At 34.9% G+C, this 18450-nt stretch overlaps 3 protein-coding genes across 4 annotated transcripts; 2 read left to right on the forward strand and 1 right to left on the reverse strand.

Moving 5' to 3' along the window:
• The first annotated feature begins 2888 nt into the window (after positions 1-2888).
• On the forward strand, positions 2889-4308 carry LOC149392394 (B-box zinc finger protein 21-like). Its single transcript, XM_089621349.1, has 3 exons — positions 2889-3208; positions 3294-3671; positions 3757-4308. The coding sequence occupies exons 1-3, from the start codon at positions 3029-3031 to the stop codon at positions 4081-4083; spliced, it is 885 nt and encodes a 294-aa protein (XP_089477475.1). The 5' UTR covers positions 2889-3028; the 3' UTR covers positions 4084-4308.
• A 2740-nt stretch (positions 4309-7048) lies between these two features.
• On the forward strand, positions 7049-11867 carry LOC149392395 (uncharacterized). Its single transcript, XM_089620110.1, has 4 exons — positions 7049-7126; positions 10238-10631; positions 10750-10805; positions 10961-11867. The coding sequence occupies exons 1-4, from the start codon at positions 7049-7051 to the stop codon at positions 11126-11128; spliced, it is 696 nt and encodes a 231-aa protein (XP_089476236.1). The 3' UTR covers positions 11129-11867.
• Positions 11868-14061: 2194 nt separating this feature from the next.
• LOC149392396 (SH3 domain-containing protein 2-like) lies at positions 14062-17769 on the reverse strand. 2 transcript variants are annotated; one of them, XM_089619629.1, is made up of 10 exons: positions 17506-17769; positions 17016-17138; positions 16861-16930; positions 16607-16758; positions 16342-16443; positions 15864-16064; positions 15685-15747; positions 15430-15591; positions 15242-15316; positions 14062-14452 (listed from the first exon to the last, which is right to left on the reverse strand). In XM_089619629.1, the coding sequence occupies exons 1-10, from the start codon at positions 17563-17565 to the stop codon at positions 14336-14338; spliced, it is 1125 nt and encodes a 374-aa protein (XP_089475755.1). In that variant the 5' UTR covers positions 17566-17769; the 3' UTR covers positions 14062-14335. The 2 variants fall into 2 exon arrangements, with proteins under 2 accessions (XP_089475755.1, XP_089475754.1); XM_089619628.1 differs by having other exon boundaries at positions 14062-14455.
• Positions 17770-18450: the final 681 nt, after the last annotated feature.

Below are 18450 nucleotides of genomic sequence, written 5' to 3' on the forward strand. Positions count from 1 at the left end.
CAGCCTGCTTATGCCCTCCATGCGCTTGCCATGCGCTTCCACGCGCTCAACCGCATGACCGCTCGCACCGCACCTCCTCCCCCGTTTGCACGCCACGCGCCCATCTCATTGCTGCTTTTTTTTTTGCCTTCTCCAATTTTGAGCTCGCTTGGAGCCTTCTTTCCTCGTCACTGGGCTGGGACTCACACCTGAATCTAAGTTTGAAGCCATCTCAGCTAGGACTTACCTAAATCTCATATCTCATTCAACTCAACTGCAAAACACTATAAATACCCATTCAATTCACCATTTTCTCTATAAAAAAAACTTAGGTAAACTCATGTCAAATTTATCTTTCACTTCTCTCTCGCGATTCTTCTCCTACAAGAATATTTGAGACCAAATAAACAAAGAGAAAAATCACTCTAGTCATGCAATATTTCACACAAACAAAGGCTAACCAAGTCAAATTATATTCGCTATCTAAAAGTTCAAAGAGCTTGAGAAATCGATTCTCATGTTCTTCACTTAATAATAGGAGTATTTCACCATACACTTCACGTTTTCTCTTTTCTCATGAAACCGCGGTGATAAACTCACTTCCGGCGTGAAGTTGAGCGAAGAACGAATTTGTTCCCATCGTGGAGTCGAGATCGAGAAGAGCAAACTCACTCTCGATGTGGAGTTGAGAGAAGAACCACCACCATCACACTCATAATCTCCCCTTAGAACCGTGGATTGAGTGACGTTTTGGGTCTAGACCCCAAAGTTCTCTCTCTTTTTCGGTTTCAAAAGGAGTTGATTCCCCCCTTAATCGTAATTAAAAGGTATTCCGGAACTCACAATTATTCGAGCTCTCACCCTTATCTCCATTGTACTTCCTGAACTTTAGAAAAATAACTTTGGGCCCACCAAGACAAGACACATGCACGTCCGCCCACGCCACGTGTCCTTGAATGCTAATCGAAAAAAATGCATTAACATTGGTCATGTAATTCTGATTGCGAGATGAAGAAATGTCTCAAAAAATTTTGAGTAAGTTCAATTCTGCGCTTAGATTTCAATGATTCTTTGGCGATATCAAATTCAGCTGGTCTACTGGATTTAGTGATTTTTTATAGTGTTATGAGGACTTTTAATTCTCTTCTATTTTTTTCGTCAGTAGCTTGTCAAGATTAATGACATTTCTTGATGATAATAATAAAAAGAAAGAGTTAACTCAAAAGTGGAGAGAGTTGATCATAGACACTTGTAGAAACTTACAAAAAGCACACTACATTACATGTTATTCGTTGATGTGAGACATTCGATTAAAAATGGGATAGCTCTAGTGAGCATCCTCTACCTAAGTTAGAATTGAAGTCATAAATTTGAATACAAACCGTGACTAAATTTCATATTACGGCCTAATTTATCTGAATTCACATTACATTTATTAACTTGCACTTGGTAGTATATAATATATATTTGTTATAAATGTATATGATGCAGTACTCGTCAAGGGTACTAATGATAAAGTACCTACTTTTGTGTTGTAAAATCTTGTACAAATTTTATTTACCCCTTTACGCTCTTTTTCGTTTCGAAAATAAATATATTGAAAAAAGAAATATATATATATATATATATCGAAAATCTCTTACAGATAACACGAATGATAAATCGGTTGAGCGCCCTTGTTATATGAACTTGGTACTGTTGAGAATAAAGGAATGAATCTACTTTTTCTTTTTTGATATTATATGTGATAGTGGGACTTTTGTAAGAATATTATTTACAAAGATACTCGTTCATTTAAGTTGTTTTTCTTTTCACTTCTAAAAATAATACAAAAAACAAGAAATCGACCGTTGATTTTGAAGATTTGCGAGCTTCATTCTTTTGTATACAAGCAACTTAAAATTTCTAAGATATCGCTTTATAACAGTAGGGTTTTTGCCATTATAAATCATACTGCCTTTCAAATTATGATAAGTTCTTCCAATGTAGTTAGTCAAAAACCTTTCCCCAACTCAAATTAAATTTACGTATAGATATATATATATATATATATATGTATATATCTATCCCCGTCTCTCAGTGATTAATAAACTAGCAAATATAGCACAAGGAAAAAAAAACTAATAACCCAACAGATTTTAAATCACTTGTACGCTTATATATAAATAATCTATATATGTACAATTGCGCTAACATTAGCACACACTAAATCAAGTGCTCTAATGGATGTATTTTTCCATCCACAATTTGTACATAATATAAATACGAATACGAAGAATCTGTCCATATAAGCAAACCGTAGCTACCTAACTAATTTTAAAAACTAAATCAACGTTTCATTTATTTTGATAGATTAACTATTTATCAAAATATAATGTAAAATGCTATTTGATAATGAAGTCAAATCATCAAATCTGATTAGATTATAAACATATATAAAACATTAATTATATTATAAATCCAACGTTTGAAGTAACTGTATTTTTTATAAAACCTACTCGCAGCAATATGAATTTAACAAGGTTTTAGTTGTCCGTACAAACTATTGATCTATAAACTTTTATCTGCGATTACCGGTAAATAGTACATTAATTTATCCTAATAATTTAACAGTTGTTTAATTATTTCTTTTAAACTTATGTTTTTTTTTTCTTCTCATCATAATGTTTATCAGAATTTATATCCTTATTCTTTCAATATTACCAACTCCAAAAATAATACAAACCTTATATATTGCTATTAATGGCCATTCTTATTAATTCAACGAAGAGATGCGTACATTATAAATCATAAACTTGGACATCTATTTTCCACAACATATACACAAATGAAATACTAATAATAATAATAATAATAATAATAATATTTTTTTTTTATATTATATTACCGGTCACTACGACTTAGGCAGCTAGAGACAAGTAGAAGCATAAAAAACCCACTTCCGATGGTTTCCATTTCTCTCTCTTTCCCTCAACTTTATCTTCTTCTAATTTCTCTGCCTCTCTCTCTCTCTCTCTAAAAATAGAAAAGCCAACAATAGCATAATCGGATGAAGATCCAGTGCGACGTATGCAACAAAGCGGAGGCGGCGGTGTTCTGCACGGCGGACGAGGCGGCGCTGTGCGGCGCGTGCGACAAGCGCGTGCACCACGCCAACAAGCTGGCCTCGAAACACCACCGCTTCTCTCTCATCCACCCCACTCAATTCCCTCTTTGCGATATCTGCCAAGTAATTATTCCACTATCTCTCTCTCTCTCTCTCTCTCTCTTTCTCTCAATCGCACTGTTCCTTATTCTTTGTTGGTGTTTCTCAGGAGAAGAGAGCGTTGCTGTTTTGCCAGCAAGACCGAGCGATTCTGTGCCGAGACTGCGATATCCCAATCCACTCAGCCAACGAGCTGACCATGAAGCACACCAGGCTCCTTCTCACCGGCCTCAAGCTCCAAGACCAACCCTCCCTCACCGTCTCATCATCAGATCATAATAATAGTAATAATAATATTAGTAATAATAATAAGAAGAAGAAGAATATTATTCCCAAACAGAATGTTTCAGTCTCCGGCGAAGACCACTCCACTCCCTTCAGCATCTCCGAGTACCTCATCGAGACCCTGCCAGGCTGGCACGTCGAGGATTTGCTCGATACCAACAACAACAACAACAACTCTTCTTCCTCGTTCGGATTCTCCAAGGTCTGTCTGTCTCTCTCTCTCTCTCTCTCGGTATGATTCTTAGGGTAATAATGCTTTTGGAGCTGATTGAGATTATTAATGGCAGATTACGGACGAGGGTGGTATGTTCGAGGATTGTGATCTCGATCAGGCGAGTGATCACTGCTGTGATAACAACAAGGCTGCGAATAATAATAATAATAATAATATGGGTATTTGGGTCCCTGAAGCTCCGAGTGTTCCTCTGGTTTACTCTTCTTCGCAAGAAATGGCTTCCTATCATGATAATTCGAAACCAAGTGACATTTATGGTGGAAATTACAATAATGCCACCGCCAGAAGGTGGAGCGTCGCCGTCGACGATGGCTCTTTCACCGTGCCTCAGATCAGCCTTCCTTCCGTTGGGTCCAAGAGATCAAGGGTATTTTGGTAATAAAAAAAGTATGTTCGGAAAAATCCCTTGTGATATCGCACGGTGGTACTTTCTCAATGCTACTACGTAGTAATTTTTAAATTACTTTTTTGTTTTGTTTTGTTGTTGTGACGTTAAACTGAAACCCGGTTCTTGGGTTCAGGTTTTTGATGCCAATGTATTATCTGAAATCATTATATGTAAAACGGAGATCTGGTCAGGTGTAAATATTAAAATTTTCCCAAATTGAGTTTTATTTATATTTTTTAAATATTAGTAGTTACGGGGGTTGTACTTGGCGTGGATTTGGATAGAAAAAGCATTCATTTCTTTTGTAAAAACTAATTACTAAAAAAGGATTGACCGAATCTGGGAAGCTGTTACGTGGTGCGGTCTGTCTCCAACCTAAAAAAAATAATGGGCAAAAAGAGAAGAAGATAAGAGAGAGAGAAAAGGGTAAAAAAAAAAAAGGTTCTTGGAGACCCAGAGAAGCAAAAAAGGGTAAAAAGGTACTTGGTCATATTTATCTGAACTTCAAAAGAGAATGCTCTTTTTTTTTTTCTTTTTTTTTTTTCTTTTTCTTTTCTGCAATCAAAATAGTGTTCGTGTGTATCGCAAGTGTATGTATGTACAATCATTTTCATTTCGAAAATTCTCTGTTTTAACTTCTAACTTGTTTTTATATCTATCATCACCATCCTCAATGTCTATGCCCACCCTTCTGTCTATGTGTTGTCGCATAGTCCAAATTACTCATTTACTAACATAAGTACAAACTATTTGGCGTGTTAAATATGAAACCCACCCAAAAATAAGATAACATTAATTAATAGAATATGATGTATTTGTTGTTAGTATGTCTCTATCCACAAACTGAGCAATAACTGTATTCCCATTCTTATAATTTTATATCAAGCTTGGACTTTCATTCGCTAAGAATCAATTGATTGATCTCATGTCCTTTATTTTTCACTTAGTATTGCTACCGATGGATACTCTCTACTCTGTTTAATTTCACAGATAAATTATAGAGATATTGACTATCGACTTGTGTATCGGACCAATATTTCAAAATTATTTAGATACGGATATCAACTTTTAAAGATAAAAATTTACCGAATTATTGACACTGTTTAACATTACTTTTTAATCCTAGTATATTACACCTCCAATTCATCTCTATTTTATACTTCCAAGATAAAAATAATCTTTACATCAGCGAATAGTATTTTACACCTCCAATTCATCTCTATTTAACATCTCTTTAAAGAATCTTCCAACTATACTCTTTCTCACTATATTTTTCTTAAAATTATAGTTTTAAACCTTTATTGTTTTTATATTTTACAAATTTACTCTAAACAAACTTATGTTTTCATATTAATCTAAGTATATATGTTATTTTCCAAACCACTTGATTTTTATATAAGTTTGAGTATCATGAAATTAAACTAGAGTTTTATAAGCAACTAGGCCACCTAAAACGTTAGGTTTGGGATCTAGCCTATGTTTGGAGTTTTTTAGGGAAATAGCCAAACGTAATAGGTGGCAAATTATGTTTTACTTTTTTGTCCTCAGTTTTTTAATTAACATATTTTTTTTCCTTTTTTTGTGCGTTAATTGTTAGGCAGTTATTTTTCTTTTGAATTAGTATCCACGTTCAATATCTCTCTCTCTCACTCTCTCTCTCTCCAGCCACTCCACAAAAAAACTCTGGGCGTTTTCTCTCTCTCTCTCTCCAACCCGAGCGTGGCTGCGCCCGGCGAGATCGGCACCGGGTGGCGTCGGCCTAGGAGCGCCAGGGAGAGCCGAGTCGACCGGCGTGGAGGCGTTCTCGGCGAGGCGGGCCCGGGCGAAGGTGCGCCGGCCCTCGTCGGCGCTGTCTGCGCCGGAAGCATCGCTAGAGGAGACCGAGTCGACCGACGTGGAGGCGTGCTCGGCGAGGCGGGCCCGGGCGAAGGTGCGCCGGCCCTCGTCGGCGCTTTCTGCGCCGGAAGCATCGCCATAGGAGACCCAGGCGGCTCTGGAGGCGCGCGCGGCCTGGGTGGAGTCGCGCAGGTCGCGCATCTCAGATCTGGTTTTTTAAAAAATAGTACAGACTGTGTATGATTTATTTACAGTTATTTCCATTTATTTCCATTCAAGAATGAGATAATTTCCAGTAATTTACGTTTATTATCTGTGTTGACAGGTTCTCAACAGTAACGCCAATCTTGGTGAGCCGTTCTAGATTAGCGTGCCACGTATAACAATTTTGAAATTTTCTGTTATTTTATATTATTATTGCCTATTATTTAATAATATATTCATTATTTCCATTTGATTAAGTAAAAGGGCAAATTAGTCTATTAATTATTGACACCTAAGCACGTTGGCTATTTCCCTAAAAGTTATGAAACATAGGCTAAAAACAAAATCTATAGTTTCAAAGTGGCTATTTTGCTACAATGCCCATTAAACTATGACACATGTCTTTAAATTTTTATTTATATTATTTTAAATGTCTTTGTTAATTTTACATTGTGGCTTTATTGTAGTATAGTTTTTTTTTCCTATATGGGTTGTATTTAAATTAATGTATTTTAAGATAAAATATTTAAATCTTTGTATTCATTTAGTAAATTGAGAAATCATATTAAAAATGTATACAAAACATTTAAGTATAAAGTTGTACCAATAAATTAACATTAGAGTCAATTTTAGAATTATTAAAAGCTTAAGTGATTGATAAAAAATATATATATCTCTGTATTTAAATCACCACTATTTCAAAGTGATGCAAATTTGAAGAGTGCATCAAAATTTGCATCTTTCTTTTTAATTTGAATATTTCTCATTAACAATCAGAAATTGGGTTCGACCATACAAAGATCCCAGACAGACAGAGGTCAGTACCTCATTCAACAAAGTATATGTCCTTAATGAAAATAAGATGCAGAAGACGGACAAAGCAAAACAATAGAGGCAAGGGTCTATTATGTTCGGAATGGCGAATCTCGTCCCGAACTCCTTTAAAGAGATCTTCTGCAGTCCTTGGAACGAGCAAGGATACTGCCGAAAACAGGCCAGAGCTCGAATCCTACACGACCCTCGAAAGCTCAAGAGGCCCTATCCTGACAAGCATAAACCTCCTAGCAATATATATATATATATATATATATATATATATATATATATATATATATATATATATTAATCGGAGGGATTTCACTTCAAACCCCAAAACAAGGTACTCAAAAACCACTCATATAGTGGACTTAATCCAAACATAACATCAAAGCTAAAAACTACTAACCAAAGTAGAGACATTTAATCTAACATAAAAAAAGCACTAACACCGCAGACCTTTCGACCAAAGGCTAGTCAATCCTACACTAAGCTCATCCCATTTGGAGAAGAGAAAACATAACAAAATCGAGCCAGCCCCGCCGACACCCCTGGTCTCGATCTTCGACAAGGACAGCGCCATCACCGTAGGCCGAGACCGCCTGAGACAGAGTCAAATATTAACTTTAATTATCTTTATATTCTTTTATCAAATAATTTTTTGATGTCCCAAAAATTTATAATTTATTTTTTACAATCTGTAGAACACTCAATTTAATATTTATTCTTTTATGTAAATAATTATTAATTACAAATATTAATACATACTTTATCAAACAATGAATTTGCTTCTGCTAACAACTACAACAATTTTATAATAGTTTACCAAACGTATATCTGCTTTTGAAAACATCAACGTCTTATAATCTCATAATCTAAAGCATTTTTTTCAAAAGCACAACAACGCCAAATTATCTGACATATATTCTATAAATTATTAGAGAGCCTTTATATTTGATAATTTGTTATACCGAAAAATTAATTTCAACTTGCCAGCGAAATTGTACTGAAAGATACTGCGTGTATGTAAACCCTTGATCAAGAGCTTTTCTAAAGTTGCTCATCCGACCATTATGGTGGTTACATCGAAGGTGTGAATAAGTTTAAATAATATATATAATATAATACTTGATTCCACTATTTTTTTTTTTTTTTACGCAGATTCTGTTATTGTTATTTCCTAGTTTATTTTTTTTTCTTTCAGAAATTATTTTTCTTTTGTATAACTCTTTCAGAAATTATTATTTGCTTGTTAGTTAGCCAACCATAGGTTGTTTGTTTGTTCCTTACTTTGTTGCATGTAACCCACGTCAATAGTTTTATTTATTTTTAAATGGATATATAACTCTACGAAAAAAAAAAAAAAAGAGGATTATGTTATGTTAAAGATGAAACGTCATTGGTGACATCATCCCGTCAAGACACGTCGGATATATGATAAAGAAATCGATGCCGAAATGGAGGGAGCACTAGTACCAGTACTATCAGGGGATCTGTATATGTAAAGTTCTCAATGCAAAAACTTTTAAACGTTTGAACATTGAGGTTCCGATTGAAACCGGGAAATATGAGAGAAATGGAAAATGAAAATCCTTTTTATTTCCCTTAAATTATTTGGATTGAGAAAAATATAGTGGAAATAAAATATGATAGAAAATACGAGGAAAATTGTATAACTAAAATGAGGATTTCATTTTTCTTCGAAAATCAAATGAAAAATGAGAATCTCTCCAAGTTTTTCTATGAATGGATCACATTTGTGAGTCTCGTCCAGTGACCGAACCAGAAAAGCTCAATAAGGGGGCTTATTTGAAAAAAAAAAATTAAGGGGGTTAATTAAAAAAAAATCATGGTAAAAATAATTTTTTTTAAACAAAAATAGGTTAAAATTGTAAATTTTTTAGGGTAAAAAATGTAAAACTTTTTAAAAATGGGCAAAAAATATAAATAAAAAATATTTGAGGGGGGCTAACTAAAAAAAATTCATGGTAAAAATGAATTTTATTTAAAAAAAAGGTCAAAAGTGTACATTTTTTAGGGTAAAAAATGTAAAACCTTTTAAAAATGGGCAAAAAATGTAAATAAAAAAAGTTGAGGGGAGCTAATTAAAAAAATTCATGGTAAAAATGAATTTTTTTTTTTTTAAAAAAAGGTCAAAAGTGTAAATTTATAGGGTAAAATGTAAAACTTCTTAAAAATGGACAAAAAATGTAAATAAAAAATTTGAGGGGGGGACTGGAGTCCACCCTGAACCTTAGCTAACTCAATCCCTGATCTAATCGTTACTTTCCCCTCAATTTTCTCTCATATTTTTCATGACTTCCAAACACAATTAGAATTTTGACTTTTCCTATTGTTTTCTCTCACATTTTCATTTTCTCTATCATTTTCACTCTCTCTCTTATTTTTCGGGTTCCAAACGAAGCCTTAGAGAGTTGATAAAATATGCCAAAGCATAACTAGAAATGGTTAGAAAAAAGCATGGAGAGGATTGTTAATACGTAGGGTCATGAAATGAAAGGGGTCAAACGTCAACGTATAATTTTTTTTTTTTTTTTTCTGAGGACATAAAACTTATTATTTGTGAAAGTCAAACAATCACCGGACCAGTTTAAAAAAAAAACATATTGTTAGTTCCAATGTTCAAAATGTCGGGATCCAATATTCAAAATATCGGGATATATCGGTGATATATCGCCGATATATCGTTTTTTGAAGAGTCTCGATAAAATATCCGTTATAATCGTTATCGTTTTATAAATATCGTTAAAATATCGATGATATATCATTAAAATACCGATATTTTTAGTAGTTAAAAAATCCAAAATATCGTCCAAATTTAAAAATATCGTTTTATTTGTTTTATTTATTTTTTTCTTTATTTTTTATTTATTATTTCTTATTATTTATATCTTTTACTTATTAATTTTAGAGATTTGTAAACAAGTAGCCAATTTAATAAGGTGAGATTAAATTAGTAGCCAAACTATTAATTTATTTAGGAAAATAGCCAAACACTAATAGAGTTCTCCAAAATACCCTTTTTTCCCCGATTTCACTTATCTCCCACGCTTAATATGTCTCACTCTCGCCAAAACCCTCTCTCCGATCTTCTCTTTGATTCTCCGCTCTGACCGTCCGAGCCTCCGACGCCGCCGAAACTACCTCTCGCACGACCACAACCTCTGCGTTGACGACGGCGGATTTCGAATGGCCGCCACCTCGTCATCGTTCTATGAAATCATCGGAATTCCCGCCACTACCACGTGTTAGGGTTTGTTGATGTTAGAATGTATATTGTTCATCAAGGATAAAGACCGCTTACAGAAAGCTCACTAGGGTTTTCCATCTCGACGAGGAGGCAATTGATCAGAAAAGCTCCTCCGCCGACGAGTTTACGAGGATCAACAAAGCTTACTCGACTCTCTCCGATCCGGCCAAGCACGCCGATTATGATGGGAGATTCCTTCGCTGTCGTGCCTTGGTCTTCGTCGTCGGACTTTCTGGATTCTCCGGTGGAGATGATCCACATGATGCACTATCTTTCTACCGTTGCGTCTTATTCTCCTTTGAGCTGTCTCATCCCCTGGTTCTGACCTTCGATCCGAAGACTCGGCTCCGATGGACCGCTTACCTTCATGAGCGCTTCATCGACCCCGTCACTCAGCTTGGCGGCCCTGGAAGTTAGTCATATATTCTTCTCTTTTTACCTATCTCTCAATTTAGGTTTTTTTTTTTTTTTAAATTCATTTATTTTGCTTTTTGGTTTGTATTGTGTGTTCGTTTGGGCGATTAGCTTAGCTGCTGGGAAAGCTCTGATTGGTTGGCTGTCTCAAATTAGTTTAGCAGGGTTTCTGGTGATTATTACTATTTATTCTTATTTTTCTTTAATTCGCACAAATCATATCTTGTTTCCAAAATCAGAATCCCCAAATTCCTTATTTCTCTCAAACAAAGCCCTTATTTTTTTTTTTTCCATCGGTTCCAATTTCCAATCGAGTTTTGATTGAAGGTCTACTGTGGTGGCTATGGCATGTGTGAAGAGAATGAATCGATCAGTGTTGGTGGCGCTTGCGCCGGACGCGCCGTATATGACGATCGGACCGATGGCCGGAGCAGTGGATTTGGCGCTCAGCTCCGTCGCGAGCGTCGAGATCTTCAAGCTCGATTTCAAGTCTGATGATTACAAATTATCGATGGTCGAAGAGTTTCCGAGTCCCAAGCGTTTCAATCGGATATCCTGGGCAAGGTCAACCGATCCCGGGAGCTAGAATTTCGGGCTCGGTCTCATGACTTTCATCGTCGGTGATCAAGTTGATGGAAGTATTTACTTATTGGATCCGTTCCCTTTGATCTGATAAATAGAATTGAATTCTAGTTTTTTTTTCCTTTTTTTTTTGTTCATTTGATTGAATTGAATCATAAAAATCTTGGAATTTTAGTAAATGTGGTGTCATGGATCGCGGACGCGGTCGAACCTCCGGAGGATCTGCGACGGCGAGTTCTGCGGCGGAAGCGAGGGGCTGCGGATCAACTTTCTATTTTCCTCGTCGGAGACGCTCACCGAAGCTCTCGGGACTCGTGGCGATTCTTCTTTCCTCGGCGAGGCGCGCGCGCGGCGATGGAGGCTCGGTGATGGTGCTTCTAGACGGGCGCGGCAAGGAAGAAGAAGAGAAGATGCAAGGAGGGAGAGAACTGATTTTGGAAATAAGATTTACTGTCGTATTTACTGTTAGATTAACTAATAAGTAAATCATATTTACTGTCGTATTTACTGTTTAGATTAACTAATAAGTAAATCATATTTACTATCGTATTTACTGTTAGATTAACTAATAAGTAAATCGTATTTACCGTTAGATTAACTAATTCTTAACTCTGATACTTTTCCTGTTATGGTAAATAAGATTTACTGTCGTTCTTCTTATGGTAAATAAGATTTACTTTTGTTCTTGTTACGGTAAAAAAGATTTACTTTTATTCTTGTTATGGTAAATAATATTTACTATTGTTCTTGTTACGGTAAATAAGATTTATTGTCGTTCTTGTTACAACAAATATTATTTATTTTTGTTATTGTTAATTAGATTTACTAATTTTTTTGTTATGGACGATATTATTTACTATGATAGTTAATAATATTAACCTAATGGTACTATTGGAATATTAGAATGTTGTCATGATAAATTGGCTATTTTCCTAAATATGTTAATAGTTGGGCTATAATTTTAAAGTAGGGGTGTTGTTTTGGCTAGTTGCTTAGCCGGCCCTTAATTTTACTTAGTATAATGATATTATCAATAAATCCTTATTTATATTTTATAATACATATAAATATATGTATGGCAAATAACGTACTATATATATATAATATCTATACTAATAGACTAAATAATTAAATATATAATACTATTCCTTTTTATTATTTTAAATAATATTTTTAATGTAGTAGAAAAATATAATATTTTTTTGAAAAAAATTATTTTAATATTGAGAAAGTAATGTAAATATCAATAATGTATATCTATAAGAAAAAGTTATAGGTATATTTTAAATTTGATTGTTTTATTTAAAATTTAAATATATAAATAGTGGTACATATTATATTATATTTTGTTATAAGATTTTTGTCGATATATCAGTCGATAATCGATATATCACCGATATAATCGGTAGTCGGTATTAAAATTGTTATAGAATATATGTCGATACTCGATATATCCGTAAAATCAAAAACTCGGTATGGGTATCGGTATCGATATTTTAAACCTTGGTTAGCTCAACATGTTGTCATTTTCCAATCAACTTCACGCCCACGTTGAGATGGGTCCGATTAGGTTCAAGTTTATGCGACCTCTTCTACAAGATCATGATTAGAATTCCAGGTCAACCCTGCCTATGATCTATGCAAATTTATGTGATTTCAATAATGTATCGCCACCTAATTGCAGTATGTATGGCCAGAGGAACTTATTACGGACAATGTAGAGGTCCTCGATTTGGCTGGGAGCTTCTAGTCTGATGTTGCCATTGTGATTCTGATAGCGCAAGTTTTATGGAAAGAAGCTACTTTAAAGCCTCTCCTTTTCAATTCCAGGGACCCTTTCGGACACATTATTATTTACCTTTCGCTAGGTATAGTTGAGAGAGAGAGAGAGAGAGAGAGAGAGAGAGATGTCTCAAGTACGTTAAATAAATGAAAAATTACGAAGAAAAAAATCTAAAAGTGGTTAATTTTCCTTGAAAAAGGTACAAGTAGAAGAATTATCTTATACATGTATAAGATAATTATAAAAATAGCCTTTTTTGGTATAAAATAACACCCCAAAAAAGTTGAAAAAAAAATCAATAAAATTTCATTTTCAGTATTTATTTATTTATTTAATTTTTTTTAGGGGGAAATTTTCATTTTCTACTTCCAATACCTTTTGCAAAATTCCAAATTTCCACCGAACCTGCCAAACAGAGTCGAATATAGGGATAGCCTAGAGTTGAATATTTCCAAGTATGCTTATTCTCTCTTTTCCCATTGATAAATATCTCTCCTTTTCCCGTTGCTAAATAACACTTTCTTTTTCTTTTTCTTTTTCTTTTTCTATTCCTTTTGCAAAAACTTCCCCGCAACTGCTAAACAGACAAACATAGGGTTAAATATTTCCTAGCTATGCTAAATATCTCTCTTTTTCCCGTTGGAGATATAGAGAGATACTAATATCTTAAGAGAGATATTTAGCACTTTATCGCGCCAGGGTACATAATCTAAAATATCTAAAATCTAAAGGATATATGACATCATGATGAATAAAGCTAATAAAAAGTACATGTTAGTCTATCCCATTTGTGGTACAAAGAGAATTTGTTCTCTTCGACATACAACAGCCATGGCTCACGATGGGGACATAACATGCATATAGTCCCACACGGTAACAAAATATTCTGGTAAGGAATGCTCTCAAGGGCAGATCACAAAACAAAAAGCAACCCAATAATTCATTCAGTATTAAAAATAAAATAAAAACAAAGCCAGCTATTGATTATTCTAGCCCATGAACGTGCTAACGGTAATGAAGAATCATAAGCCCACACACACACTCTCACACACTCAGAAGAAGAAGTACAAAATAAGTGGTTCTCGTATTGACAAAAATATGAGGGGCTAAATGATGTACAAAAGAATGCAATGATTAATATTAACCACAATTCATCTGTCTGCAAGTATGGCACGGGAAGACTATGAGTGAGCTTTAGTTCGAAAAATATAAGGAACAAAATATAAGAGGATAGATAGTGCAAACATCTCTCAGTTGATTTACAATGCGAACAGAACAAAGCTTACGTGGTTTTCACCGATAGGGAAAAAAGATTTCATTTCCAGGGTGTTTTAGACTCAAAAGACTTCTGAAACCTTGCTGGCTAGGACACGCTCTCGCCTTTCGACATAATTAAATGGAAACCAACCTGCTTTTCCCTTGCATTCACCTTCAGCCCAACCACTGCTTGATACCTGCTAGAGAAGAGGAAAAAAAAAAGAGAGGTAATTACTGTCACGTGCGCAGTGAAGGAGCTAGGGAGGTGAATTAGGTGGTACTAATATGAAAATAAATTTCTAGCAGTGCTTTCGTTATATTATTTAATTTTAACCCTTTTTACTTGTAGTTTTTTTGCCCCCTGAAAGATGGATTGTATTTTAATATGCCCTGTAAGAAGAAAAAGGGAAAAAAAACGTATAACTTGGATAAAAGCATTATATACTTTCTATTAAGTTTACCAATTCTATCTTCAAAAACTATAGAAAAAAAATTATAAGAAACATATAAAAATCAACATAAATGGTATACAATTTGCTAAATTGTGTACATATTTATGGCGATTTGAAGGAGTCAATTTAATCAAAGCTTGATTTGGATAACTGGAAGAAAAACAGTCCCCAAGTAATCAAAGCTATGCTAAAATGTCAAAATCATGATTATATTTTCTTAACGTCCAATGCAACTATTAATTGAATTGATACAAATCATTAAAAATAGAGATCTTTAGAAACTTTTGCATAATTAACGTAAAAACGTCCATGATTTTAATCCATTTGTAGATGGAAAACTTTCAGGGGTAAAAATACAATGAATATTTTTATTCTTTTCATATATCAGGTTTATATTTAATTTTTTTTTTTTTTTTTGTGTGTGTGTGTATTTTATATAAGGTAAAATTAATCAGCAAGCAGATTAAGGAAATTATCAATGTTTTTGTTGATCAAATAATGAAATCACGAGAAAAAGAGCAAGTGAAGGAACACCTTTCGGACAATAACATAATCGCCAATGGCCAAACTCAATTCCACTTCAGTTACAGCCTTAAAGGAATGTAGAACCTGCAACAACGACAACAACAACAACACAAAAAACACAAATTAAGAAAGAGGAGAAGCTTTACAAGTATCAGGTTATCATGGTGCCAAAAAGTATCTGTATGCGAAATAGTTACCTCTCCCAAGAAATAATCCACATTTTCTGCTGAGACATCAAAAGTCTCTGAAGCAAAAACACCACTGACCTCTTCATATGATGGTGGTGGAGGCATATTTACCTCTGGAGTAGAAGATAATGGAGACGATGGTGCTTCGATCCGTTGTCGCTCTGATGACATCTGTGAAACAGACCACGGTTTTATAATATCCACAGGCAGAAGATTAATCCTTCAACCTCAGATTCACTTTTTAAAATACTGATTACTTCATACCTCCCCTTCAAGCTGATCAAGTATCTGAACGACTCTCTGATGATAGTTGCGTTCTGCTTCAACCTGCACAAAATAATCAGTATAGATGTGTTTATATTTAGAAACAATATACTGTTGGCTCTATGAGCTCAAGGTAGGTACTAACGAAAAGGAATTAAAAAAGACGGCAAGTATATTACCATGGCTAGAAGCCGCTGGAGAGTCAGCCGCTGTTGTTGACCTTCCACAGCAGCCATTGCCGCACCGGCCTCTTTTCCTAGTGTAGCCACATTTGACTTTAGTTCTTGAAGTTTGCCTTCAGCTGCTTCTAGTCTCAACATAAAATCGGAACTAGCCGAGGATTCCCTCAACTTCGCTTGGCGTCTCGATACATCAGTAGCCTGTCTGGGTGCAAATTCCAAAGTACAGACAACTTGTAATACTTGTCCACCGAGTTTCCAACTATCAAGCAAACAATAAAATAACTTCCACACAAGATCTCAAAGTTTTTTTTTTTTAAATATGAGCTTCAATTTGTTGATCTCAAGTGCTTCTTGTATAAACGTTTAACTTTGGCCAACTATAGCATATCAACTAGGCAATTTAGTTTAAATGGCCAAAACTAGACGTTGCAAAAGCAGGAGTATTACTTGACAGAATAGTCTCATATATTATTACCTGAGCTTCTGCTTCCTGTCGCATTCTATCGTATCGTTGAGCAAGATGTCTAGCATCTTCTAAGGGAGCTCCCACAACCATTGCTCTTAAAGGCTCTGCAACCTGGACGTTTGTTTTAAGTGTGAAAGAAACCCCATCATGTGTTCGTTGTGTTTGTTTCTGTGTATTCAAACCTTCTGATCCACTACGTTTTTCTACTTCTTTTTTTATTTTATTATTATTATCCAAAAACATCCATTGGATTAAACTTGGGAGTCATTCTAACCTGTGTCCCAAGAGATTTCAGAAGAATTCCATGTTCCTTTTCCATCTGAGCACGAGCTCGTCCGAAACTCAAGGCTGCCCTAGACAAAGTATTACCACTAGTGCATGTATTTTCACTGCCGTACTTCCTGCTATCCTCTGACAACTTTGAACCTGTTTTAAAAAAAAAAAAAAAATGACAAATTATTCATGCAAATCAAAGTGTACATGAAATCCACACCTGAAACGGAGAATATACATATTATAGCAGCTCACCGATCTCAACCTGCTTCGATCCATTAACTATATAACCTTCAACGCCACGAACAATGTCTCTTTGGTAATGCTGAAACCAAAGTCACAACTCATTCATTTCAAGAAGAAAAAAGCTGCATATTCAGAAGACATTCAAATGAGGAACAAAAATCAACCTTGCCAGCACGAGTCGAGATGTATAGCCTCTCCAACTTCTGATGCTGCTGGAGCTCAGATTCATCGGCAAGGAAACTGTCCGAACCTCCATAAATACCACCGCCAAATTGTTTGAAAACGGCCTGAAAAAGTTAACAAAACTTAATGCCTAAATTACTAAGGTGCTACAAGAATCAAGTATATCAATTCTAAAGGCCATTTTCCTATCCTCTTCTTCATTTCGATGTTCAAACAGCTAAAACCTTATCAGTACCCGAATTCCTTCATCTAAAACCACCAATACGGGAATCGATTTATGTATAACGTTCAAATCCACAAATCTCTGAGATCGCCGATCAATATTATACACAAAACCTAGAAATTCTCCATGATTTATTTGATCCTAAATAAGTTCAAGAAACCGATTAGAGCGTTCGATTGAAAGGGAAAATCAGTAGCGAGAGACGAGAAGAGTGATTTAGGGTTGGGAAGAAGGTGAAAGATCGAGACCTGCTGTTGCTTGGCGACCTGGTCTCTGAGCTTCGTCGCCTGCTTTCTGATCGCTTCCATGATCGAACTGTTCGACTACTTTCAGAGCTATCTCTGATTAAGGAAAAATCTAGAAAGACGATTAAATGAATGATTTTCTCCGCTTCCTTTGCAAATCTCTGTCGCTATTTCTCTGGTTTCGAGTCTTTTGACCCTAACACTTCTGGTGCGCTGTACACTATTATTATTTACCTTCTCTTTTTTCAAAACTTGGAATAAACGTTAGCTTTCTTTTATTATCATTATTAACCTTATTTAAATATTTTTCATAATACCACTTCTGGTCACAATCTGGTCCTTTGACAGCTGTTCAAATCGGCCCGTTTATAAGTTTGGGCCAGTCTAATTCTTTCAGGCCCAATACACAATCCGGCTCTCCCGAGCCACTCTTTTTTATCACATAAATTAACGCATCTAATACCATTTCATAACTCATTTCTCATTTTCCACCGAAACTATAATTTGTATAATTCTATTAGTAAGCTAAATGTGCGAATACTTTTTTACCCTCTCTCTATCTTTTTCTTTCTTTCACTCATTTTCATATCTCCTCCATTCTCTTTCCTCGGACGCTACTCTTTCTTCTCATCTCCTTTCTTTTCCTTTCATTTTTATCTCTTGAAGTCTCTCTCTGGTTCTTTTCCTTGTCCAACAACGGCCTCATTCAACGCATACACATAAATAATAACAAGACCTATCTTCTTTGAAATTAATGATTTATAAAAAACTAATCAACAAGACAAAAGAAGAGAATCATGATCGAACAGTTTTAGCAAACTCACGTATCAATAAATCGTGTTTTTTGTTGGCATGTATATCAATAAATGATATCATCTGTTGACGTATATGTCAACAAATCATGTCATTTGTTGATATTTATGTCAACAAACTTCACAGTGTTAGCAA

Source organism: Urtica dioica, chromosome 7, assembly GCF_054948205.1.
Source record: "Urtica dioica subsp. dioica isolate 48M chromosome 7, U.dioica_male_clone48M_v1_H2, whole genome shotgun sequence".
Taxonomy (NCBI): domain Eukaryota; kingdom Viridiplantae; phylum Streptophyta; class Magnoliopsida; order Rosales; family Urticaceae; genus Urtica; species Urtica dioica.